The sequence below is a fragment of the Cucurbita moschata genome, unplaced genomic scaffold (genome assembly GCF_002738365.1).
Source record: "Cucurbita moschata cultivar Rifu unplaced genomic scaffold, Cmos_1.0 Cmo_Scf00005, whole genome shotgun sequence".
Lineage (NCBI taxonomy): Eukaryota > Viridiplantae > Streptophyta > Magnoliopsida > Cucurbitales > Cucurbitaceae > Cucurbita > Cucurbita moschata.
Genome location: NW_019268521.1, coordinates 1,530,552 through 1,540,942, shown reverse-complemented (window position 1 = coordinate 1,540,942; position 10,391 = coordinate 1,530,552). Strand labels below are relative to the sequence as shown.

Sequence of the window (10,391 nt, the reverse complement as noted above, 5' to 3'; positions counted from 1 at the left end):
TTTAAAAAAAAAAAAAAAAAAAAAAAAAAAAAAAAAAGGAACTGGACCCACAACTTCACCTTGGTTGGAACCCAAATCGGTGAGCCTCACTAGTCTTTTGAACCATTCAAAAAGTCCACATTCTCAACCACCGCCACCCACGCCGATCCGAATCCAGGATAACGTGTATGATACAGAGATGTTTCCACACCCTTATAAGGATGATTTGTTCTCTCTCTCAATCGATGTGGGTAGCGCTCGTTCCCTTCTGTAATCGACGTGGAACTCCCCAATCCATCCCCCTTTGAGACCGTCGTCCTTACTACCACACTGCTCGGTGTCCGGCTCTGATACCTATTCCCTGTAACGCCCATCTTCCTCTAGCTCAAAATAGTTTCCCATTCCCCTTCGTTCCCTTCTGTAATCGATGTGGAACTCTCAATCCATCACTCTTTGAGACCAGTGTTCATGCTAGTAGACCGCCTGGTGTCTGGCTCTGATACCTATCCCCTACCACGCCCATCATCCTCTAGCTCAAAATAGTTGTCCATCCCCCTTTGTTTCCTTCTACAATCGATATGGAACCCCCAATCCATCCCCATTCGAGACCAACGTCCTTAATACCACACTGTCCGGTGTCTAGCTCTCATACCTTCCTCTAGCTCAAAATAGCTGTCCATCCCCCTTTGTTCCCTTCTACAATCGATCCGGAACCCCGAATCTATCCCCATTTGGGACCAATATCCTTACTACCACACTGTTCGGTGTCTGGCTCTGATATCTATTCCCTACAACTCCCATCATCTTTTAGCTCAAAATAGTTGTCCATCCCCACCAGTTCCCTTCTTTAATCGATGTGAAACCCCCAATCCATCCCTCTTTGAGACCAGTGTCCTTGCTAGTACACTGCCCAGTGTCTAGCTCTAATACCTATTTCCTACAACGCCCATCATCCTCTAGCTCAAAATAGTTGTCAATCTCCCTTCGTTTCCTATCCAATATCTTTACTAGTACACCGCTCGATGTCGGTTGTGATATCTATACCCTACCACGCCCATCATCATCCTCTAACTCAAAATAGTTGTCCTCATCCACAAGTTAAAGCCGGAATGAGCCCTCTTTTTGAGGAACTTTCAAATGTGACAATATCAAAATCTTCAGATTTTGCAGCTGGGGCCAATTTAAAGCTAAAGCAACCCCATGTGCTAACGAAGCCGCCCAGATTCAAGATTCCAGAAGAAAGAAGAAATAACCCATTAAATGTTTCATCAAATGGTGGGTTTCTGAGAAATTAGTGGCCTCCTCGTTGGGATTCTGAACCGCTTGAACGAGGTCTGTCTTTTGCTCTGTTCCTCGTACTTCTGGAAATCCTAGAATGTTTTTTGTCCCAAGAAAAACAAGCATTATACTGTAACTGCAGGTTGGAGAAGGAGAAGATGACAAAAGGAAACGATGGGAATGGGATCCCAGAGGAAGATTTTGAATCAAACTTCGACAAAAATGGTACGGATTATCCATTGTTCTTCTTGTTCTTGTTCTTGTTCATGTTCTTGTTCTTGTTTATGAGCATTTTCAACCATTTTGGTAATGTAGGGGAGGAGAATGATAGCCCAATTGAGGAAGTGAGGCTCACAGTGCCACCAACAGATGACCCATTAGAGCTAGCCTTGACATTCAGGACATGGGTTCTTGGGCTAACATCTTGCTGTCTTTTGGCTTTTGTGAACCAATTCTTTGGTTTTCGCCAGAATCAGCTGTATGTTTCTTCAGTTTCTGCACAGATTCTTGTTCTTCCTCTTGGAAAGTTGATGGCTGCAACATTTCCAGCTACCCCACTTCGAATTCCACTCACTAAGTGGTCATTTTCGATGAATCCTGGGCCGTTTACTCTCAAAGAACATGTTTTGATCACCATTTTCGCCAATTCTGGATCGAATAGTGTTTATGCTTTGAATATCGTCACGATTGTTAAGGCGTTTTACCATAGAAATCTTCATCCTCTTGCAGCCATGTTGCTGTCCCAAACGACTCAGGTGAGGTGATTTTTTAGATATTGAGGATTGTTGGGAGGGAGTCTTAGGAATGATCGTGGGTTTATAAGTAAGGAATACATCTCTATTGGTATGAGACCATGAGAGCTATTGCTCAAAGTAGACAATATCATACTATTGTGGAGAGTCGTGATTCCTAACATGGTATTAGAGTCATGTCCTTAACGTAGCCATGTCAATAGAATCCTCAAATGTCGAACAAAGTATTGTAAGTCTCGAAGGTGTAGTCAAAAGTGACTAAAGTGTCGAACAAAGGGTGTACTTTGTTCGATGGCTCCAGAGAAAGAGTCGAGCCTCGATTAAGGGAGGTTGTTCGAGGGGGCTCCATAGGCCTCAGGGGAGGCTCTATGTTGTACTCTGTTCGAGGGGAGGATTGTTGGGAGGGAGTCTCACACACCCCTACATGCCGCCCTCCTGCACACACCCGTAACTTAGCCATGTCAATAGAATCCTCTAGTGTCGAATAAAGAAATTGCAAGCCTCGAACCTGTAGTTAAAAGTGACTCATGTGTCGAACAAATGATGTAATTTGTTCGATGACTCCCGAGAATGAGTCAAGTCTCGATTAAGGAGAGGTCGTTCAAGGGCTCCATAGACCTCAGGAGAGGCTCTATGTTATACTTTGTTCGAGGGGAGGATTGTTAGGAGGGAATCTTCATTGGTATGAGGCCTTTTAGGGAAACCAAAAGCAAACCACGAGAGCGTATACTCAAAGTAGACAATATCATACCATTATAGAGAGTCGTGATTCCAAACAACAGGCTCGTTACGCCTCTCTATCTTTAGATTTCTTCATCTTCATCGTGTTTATAACATGCTTTTAGATATCAAAATCAAGAACAAACTCTCCCATGAACAGATGCTAGGCTACGGATGGGCTGGATTGTTCAGAAGATTCCTAGTTGACTCCCCTTACATGTGGTGGCCTGCAAATCTAGTTCAAGTCTCTCTATTCAGGTACATTCTTCAAGAACTGATACTCAAAACATCTATGAGTAGCAAATTTGAATCAAGAACATGAACCTTACGACAGGGCATTACATGAAAAAGACAAGAGACCAAGAGGAGGACACACAAGGCTACAATTCTTCTTCATGGTTTTCATATCAAGTTTTGCTTACTACGTCGTCCCGAGCTACCTCTTCCCTTCAATATCATGCATCTCATTTGTTTGTTTGATATGGCGAAACTCCGTCACAGCCCAACAGATCGGTTCCGGCCTTCGTGGCCTTGGCATTGGCTCATTCGGGATCGACTGGTCGACCGTTGCTGGCTTCCTCGGAAGCCCTCTAGCCACACCTGGTTTCGCCATCGTCAACATCTTGATTGGTTTCGTCATGGTCGTTTATGTACTAAACCCCATTGTTTACTGGTTTAATCTTTATGAAGCTAAGCGATTCCCGATGATTTCAGCTCATACTTTCGACTTCACTGGAAGAACTTACAATATTTCTCGGATTCTTAATGCCAAAACGTTTGATATAGATCAAGCAAACTATGATGGCTATAGCAAACTCTATGTCAGTGCCTTCTTTGCTTTTAACTATGGGTTGAGTTTTGCCATTTTGACAGCAACTATCTCGCATGTTGCTCTTTTTCATGGAAAGTAAGCTCCAAAAACACTTGAACTTTTTGAAACCAAGCCATTTCTTGGCTCATTTCACCATCTTTTTGTCCTTTTGTTGTCTGGGACAGAACAATCTGGCAGATGTGGATAAAGACAGCAAGTGCAGCTGGGGATCAGCTGGGAGATGTGCATACTAGACTGATGAAGAAGAATTACAAGCAAGTTCCTCAGTGGTGGTTCTATGTCGTGTTGATAATAATGATGGCGTTTGCGTTGTATGCTTGTGAAGGCTTTGATAAACAGCTCCAACTTCCTTGGTGGGGGATTTTATTAGCTTGTGGGATTGCTCTGTTCTTCACCTTACCCATTGGGATCATTCAAGCTACTACCAATGTGGTATGTTCATAACGACGTATTCGAAACATCGAGATTGAAATATCAGTGTGTTAATGTTCTGCTTAACGATAATGTGCAGCAACCAGGGCTTAACGTGGTTACCGAGCTGATTATTGGGTATATTTATCCCGGGAGGCCGCTAGCTAACGTGACGTTCAAGACGTATGGATATATCAGTATGTCACAAGCTCTGATGTTTCTTAGTGACTTCAAACTAGGTCACTATATGAAGATTCCCCCGAGATCAATGTTCCTAGTTCAGGTAGTTCTTTTGTTCTTTTTGCTTGATTCGGTTAGAAATCACGGATTTTCAGTTCACTTTGAGCATAAGCTCTTGTGGCTTTGCTTTGGGCTTCCCCGAAAGGCCTCATACCAATGGAGATGTATTCAATCCTTCCCTCGAACAAAGTACACCATAGAGCCTCCCCTAAGGTCTATGTAGCCCTCGAGCAGTCTCCCTTTAATCGAGACTTGACTCCTTTCTCTGGATCGGTCGAACAAAGTACACCATTTGTTTAACTTTTGACTACACCTTTGAGGCTAGAAATTTCTTTGTTTGACGTTTGAGGATTCTATTGACATGGCTAAAGTAAGGGCATGACTCTGATACCATGTTAGGAATCACTGATCTTCACAATGGTATGATATTGTCCAATTTGAGCATAAGCTCTCGTGACTTTGCTGTGGACTTCCCGAACAGTCCTCGTACCAATCGAGATGTATTCTTTACTTATAAACCCATGATCATCCTCTACATAACGTTCTTTTGTTCTTTCAGTTAGTTGGAACAGTAGTTGCTTCAAGTGTCTACTTCGGCACGGCCTGGTGGCTTCTTACAACCGTCGACCACATCTGCGACCCAGCCTTGCTTCCCGAAGGAAGTCCATGGACATGCCCGGGTGACGACGTGTTCTACAACGCATCCATCATATGGGGAGTCGTCGGGCCACTCCGAATGTTCGGAAAGCTAGGCATTTACCCACAGATGAACTGGTTCTTCCTTGTCGGCTTACTTGCTCCTGTTCCTGTCTGGTGGCTATCCCGCAAGTTTCCCGACCAAAAGTGGATTAGGCTTATAAACATGCCCATCATCTTTGGAGGTGGCTTGGGCATTCCACCAGCTAGAGCAGTGAACTACCTGACATGGGGGGCTGTCGGGATTTTCTTTAACTTCTATGTCTACAGGAAGTACAAGGGATGGTGGGCTAGGCATAACTATATCTTGTCAGCTGCTTTGGATGCTGGGGTTGCTTTCATGGGGGTTCTTATCTATTTCACCCTTCAATCGAAGGATATAATTGGTCCGAACTGGTGGGGGCTCGACAGCACGGACCGTTGTCCGTTGGCCACGTGTCCTACTGCACCCGGGATCGTGGTTAAAGGGTGCCCTGTTCATTGAAGTTCTGTCCGTAATAGAAGGTGTGAGTGTCTGTAGTGTGCTGCTGCTATATATGTTGATAGCATATTGTAGGATTCATTAGTTTACTAAGAATCAGCATTTGTAATCGCATCAAGAACGAGAAGCGTTTTTGAAATAATGGTATCGGTTTTTATCATGAACGGCTCGCTTTCTGGTATTGACAACTGAGATGATCTTCATAGTAGCGACAATTCTTCTTCATGATCCTAATAACGATATGTTTGTATAGAAACTTTTCTTTTTGGTCGTCTCCCATGTTAAGCAATGCTATTAAGACGTTGAGTGTCACGGTTATGTTTGTCCAAGGCGTGTTGTCTATGGTTGTATGTTGGATGTCTCGGTTATGCTTGTCTAAGACGTGTTTGTCCATGGTCGCATGTGATGTCCCAAAACACTATTTATAAGGGTGTGGAAACCTTCCTGTAGTAAACGTGTTTTAAAGCCTTGAGGAGAAGCCCGAAAGGGAAAGCCCAAAGAGGACAATATCTGCTAGTGGTAAATCTGGGTCGTTACAAATGGTATTAGATCTAGACACATGACGATGTGCCTGGGTCGTTACAAATGATATTAGAGCTAGACACATGACGATGTGCCTGGGTCGTTACAAATGGTATTAGAGCCAGACACCGGACGATGTGCCGCCTTCTCGCTGTTCTCCAAAGGGGGGTAGGCACGAGGCGGTGTGCCAGTAAGGACGCTGGGCCCCGAAGGGGGGTGGATTTGGTGGCGGTCCCACATTGATTAGAAGAAGGAAAGAGTTCCAGCGAGAACGTTGCCCTGAAGGGGGGTGAATTGTGATGTCCCACATTGGTTAGGGAGGAGAACAAAACACCATTTATAAGGGTGTGGTAACCTAGACGCGTTTTAAAGCCCTGAGGGGAAGCTCGAAAGGGAAAGCCCAAAGAGGACAATATCCGCTAGCGATGGATCTGGGCCGTTACATCGCATGCTTAAAGATAGATCTTTAATATTTCATGTTGTGTCATATATGACGGTGTATGACTGTTAACCAAAATCATGTCTACACCCATCATGGCTAAAATGTCCCAAAATGTATTATAGGGGGATGTGACTTGTGATCAACTCTCCCTACTTAGATTTTGTATGACTGTTTGGTGAAATCACGTATGAGTCTACCAGACCTCAATCGCCTCAAAATGTACTATAGGAGGATGCAACTAGTTGTCAAATTCTCCCTACTCGAAGTTGTATGTTATTTAAGCCGTTGTGTTGTATTTCTTCATTCACGTTTTCTAATCTTGCAAATGTGACTTGATGCCGAGCGTATACCGACGTTGTTCGCGACGTTCAAATTTCTCACAACTGACTTGTTCACTGGATTAGAATAAGTGGTGCACGATCACTTTCCCGTTGCTGCAAAGAGTGCGATTGTGACATTGAACAAATATCCTTTGAACTTAATTGGCTCCAGCAACTTCTCCCATGTCTTGAATGCTTCCTCCAAGGTGTCGGGTGGCTTCTTCAGCTATGTTTGCCAATGAAAGGTCACTCAATTGGGCTTGACTAGCACAACAACGATTGTGCACCACTTGTTATAACTTAACGAATAAGTTAGTCGTGTGAGATTTGAACTTTGCAAACAATATTAGCTTATGCTCGAGTCTCGGGTTATGTTTGAGACAAATGTTTTAGAAAACGTGAGCGATAAAATGCGTTGAAAACAATGTTTCGGACTAAAAGAAAATAAGTAACAACCACACCTTTGATAACATATAATCATACGGGGATGTCACGTCTCTCTACAGTATATTTTGGGGCTCTTTAGCCTTAGCGGATCTAGACATGATTTTGTAGATCGGTTATACACCCCTATACTGACACGATAAGAATAGTAAAGGCTATCTAACATAAAACCAAGTAAAAAGGTTGGGAATGGGTATACGTTCATAGACAGCACGGCTTGGTCAAGCATGACCGAGACATCCGACACAGGCAACGTTAGTTCTTCCATGAACATGGGCCCAAATTTTGGGCAGGCCCAAGTATGGGTTCGATTATCATATAAAATTGAGTACTCCTCTCCTTAGACAGTTTAAAGTCGTTATCCTCTTCCAATTTGGAAACATCGTAAAAACCCTAAATCGACGATCCTTTTTCTTCGTCTCCACCGTGTTATCGATCTTCTTCGACAGCGGAAGAAAAGTTCAGCCGGTGGCCAAATTTCTGATGGCGTCCAAATCGAAGAGCGAAAACCCTCACACGGGTGATGGCGCTAGTCCCGGGTTTGTGTCTGTGCCTTTCTCGATTGATTTACGTTCGGTGTTTCTCTGAGAAAGTTTCGAGTTGGGGCTTTTAAGCACCAGATTTTAATTACTATATGCCTTCCCCTGATTACGCCTGCTAGTCGGTTCCTTTGTCTCAATTTTTTTAGATCTTGATTTTGTGTTCTCATTTTTTTTGTTGTTGCTATTTTTGTTTTTCCCAGGAAGATTTTCATTGGAGGATTGGCGAAAGATACAACTTACAGTGAGTTCTTGTTTACTTTTAATTATAAATTTTGTTCGTAGGATTGGAGTTTCTGTATGTGTGCTTAATTGTGCTGAAAATGCCTGTTTTTCTTGATGGGTGTTCTTTTTTGTATGGCGTGTGCTTTAGCAGTTGTTCATACTTCAACTATATCTGTTGAAGAGCTTATTAAATGAGTTCTTTGTATGCTAAGTCTGTAAGTTGATTAAGTGCAATGTTAGTTTAGATCCGACCGTAGCTGATGTTCTTTTCATTGTGTTTTTGTAAAAAACAGCTCAATTCAACAAGCATTTTGGGACGTATGGAGAGATAACTGACTCGGTGATTATGAAAGATCGGTATACGGGACAGCCAAGAGGTTTTGGGTTTATCACTTATGCTGATCCTTCTGTGGTTGACAAGGTCATCGAAGATACACATGTCATCAATGGGAAACAAGTGCGTGATCCTATTTGTTTTGTTTTTCTTACTGGCTTACCAAACATTCTATTCCACTTGATTGTTAAATGGCGTTTAAATTTATTTGCTTTCCATGGTCTTACAAGATTAATTATGAGTCCTTTTCCGAACTCTGTTGGTTGGTTAATATTTTTTTCTTTGCTACACCGCACGCTCTCGTCTTTCATGGTACATTTGTAATATGATCTGTTGCATAAATTTAGGATTCAATTAGTTTCTTTTTTTCTATACCTGTGACTTACTTTGGTATATGGAAGTAGGTTGAAATTAAGAGAACCATCCCTAAAGGACATGGTCAGTCGAAGGATTTTAAGACGAAGAAGATATTTGTTGGTGGGATTCCATCAACAGTTACTGAAGGTAGGGTACCAATATTTGTTATATTTCTATACCTGTGACTTACTTTGGTATATTTGCATGTTTTCTTTAATTGGTGGTACCAATATTTGTTTCATTCATTTTTTTTCGTCTTCTCATATGTCTTGCTTGTAGATGAGTTTAAACATTTATTTTCCTAATTTATTCATTTTTCTCATTTTGTGGTAGTTTATATGTTGTGTGTTTAATCTGGCTATTACATTTCTTGCTTGTAGATGAGTTTAATCATTTCTTTTCCAAGTATGGGAAAGTTGCGGAACACCAAATTATACGTGACCATGAAACCAACCGCTCGCGAGGCTTTGGATTTATAGTTTTTGAGGAGGAAGAAGTTGTAGATGAAATTTTATCCAATGGAAATATGATAGATATGTCTGGTACCCAGGTGAGCTTATATCAATGGAATGCAAGTGAGCAGAGTGTAAACAGAATTCCGTTTCCCATGAATTTTGCACCGTCATATTCTCCAGTTTTAATAATAATGGATGATTTGCAACCTTTTCATTTTATAAAAATGTATCTTTTAAGCATTATGCTGTTAGTCATGTCTTTTCTATACTACTTTTAGGTGGAGGTTATTACAGGTATAGATCTTCTAAGGCAAGGGCTACCAGAATAGTTAAATTTTGGAAGATTTAGGTTGACTAAGTTACTTTCTTGTAGGTGGAGATCAAGAAAGCTGAACCAAAGAAATCCTCAAACCCACCACTTGCTTCTGCATATGGTAGCAATTCTAGGTCTCGTTCATTCAATGATAGCTTTGGTGGATATGGCAGTTCTTATGGGGACTTTGATGCAGGCTTTGGACCTGGTCCCTTTAGGACCCCAGGTGGTCTTGGTGGTAGGATAGGGAGCGGGTATGGTTATGGCAGTAGTGGTGATTTTGGCGGAGGTTATGGAGGTTTTGGAGGCAATAGCTTAGGTGGCTACCGAGGTGAATCGTCCCTTGGTTATTCTAGTAGATTTGGACCTTACAGTGGTGGTTTTGGTGGGGGATATGGCACAAGTGGCTTAGGAGGATATGGCCGAGGGGTTGATGGCTATGGGAGCTATGGAAGTTCCAGTTATGGTGGAGGTTACGACTCCGGTCCTGGTGCTAGTTATGGAGGAGCAAGTGGTTTGTATGGAAGGGGAGGCTATAGTGGGGGTAGTCGATATCATCCTTACGCGAGGTAGAATCGTTGCATAGTCAGTACCATCCATCCCTTTGCAAGCTAGTAAAGAAGTCTCACTCCATTGCTGTCTTGCTTAGATTTGCCATAGAGTCTTCAATCACAGGTTCCTATAGTTTCGTGGCCCAGTGATAAGCGGTTCTCACAAATACTAGACGTCCCAAGGAAGCTATTTAAAGACCAGAAGAGTGTATTAGACATTTTATTGTATGGTTTTTAGACACTATCATGTAGAGACTACTATGGTTGTCCCAATCTAGTATGATTTTAATTTAGCGTGCCATGGTGTAGGCTTTAGCATATACTTTTTCTTGGCTGTGTTTATTCCTCACATTAGTTCAACATCTAGATAGAGTTTTTATGTTTGATAAATATGCTCTAGTTTCCGCTCGTACTTTAGTTTGTCGATGATAGACTGTTGGTAGGAGAAAAAAATCTCCTAGCTCAACTAGTTTAGAGGATTGTTTCAGGGGGGGGGGGGG

The 10,391-nt window shown here is 42.3% G+C and overlaps 2 protein-coding genes across 3 annotated transcripts; both read left to right on the top strand.

Annotated features, from left to right (window-relative positions):
• Positions 1-1,108: 1,108 nt before the first annotated feature.
• Positions 1,109-5,553, top strand: LOC111442790 (oligopeptide transporter 1-like). The gene is made up of 8 exons (XM_023080314.1): positions 1,109-1,311; positions 1,400-1,482; positions 1,573-2,012; positions 2,890-2,987; positions 3,064-3,636; positions 3,726-3,993; positions 4,073-4,255; positions 4,772-5,553. Exons 2-8 carry the CDS (start codon positions 1,416-1,418, stop codon positions 5,390-5,392), a joined length of 2,250 nt encoding a protein of 749 aa, XP_022936082.1. The 5' UTR covers positions 1,109-1,311; positions 1,400-1,415; the 3' UTR covers positions 5,393-5,553.
• A 1,924-nt stretch (positions 5,554-7,477) lies between these two features.
• On the top strand, positions 7,478-10,273 carry LOC111442795 (heterogeneous nuclear ribonucleoprotein 1-like). Of its 2 annotated transcripts, XR_002710374.1 has the most exons (7): positions 7,478-7,656; positions 7,860-7,900; positions 8,175-8,338; positions 8,620-8,719; positions 8,953-9,122; positions 9,401-10,032; positions 10,063-10,273. XR_002710374.1 is itself a non-coding variant. In XM_023080321.1 (6 exons), the coding sequence occupies exons 1-6, from the start codon at positions 7,601-7,603 to the stop codon at positions 9,911-9,913; spliced, it is 1,044 nt and encodes a 347-aa protein (XP_022936089.1). In that variant the 5' UTR covers positions 7,478-7,600; the 3' UTR covers positions 9,914-10,273. The 2 variants fall into 2 exon arrangements, 1 of the variants encoding a protein (XP_022936089.1); XM_023080321.1 differs by having other exon boundaries at positions 9,401-10,273.
• The last annotated feature ends 118 nt before the right edge of the window (positions 10,274-10,391 follow it).

Coding starts and splice junctions, on each gene's coding strand:
- LOC111442795 (XM_023080321.1), top strand. CDS start 7,601: ATGGCGTCCAAATCGAAGAGCGAAAACCCTCACACGGGTGATGGCGCT. Junction 8,339..8,619: donor ATGTCATCAATGGGAAACAA/GTGCGTGATCCT, acceptor ATATGGAAGTAG/GTTGAAATTAAGAGAACCAT. Junction 8,720..8,952: donor TCCATCAACAGTTACTGAAG/GTAGGGTACCAA, acceptor TCTTGCTTGTAG/ATGAGTTTAATCATTTCTTT.
- LOC111442790 (XM_023080314.1), top strand. CDS start 1,416: ATGACAAAAGGAAACGATGGGAATGGGATCCCAGAGGAAGATTTTGAA. Junction 1,483..1,572: donor ATCAAACTTCGACAAAAATG/GTACGGATTATC, acceptor TTGGTAATGTAG/GGGAGGAGAATGATAGCCCA. Junction 4,256..4,771: donor GATCAATGTTCCTAGTTCAG/GTAGTTCTTTTG, acceptor TTGTTCTTTCAG/TTAGTTGGAACAGTAGTTGC.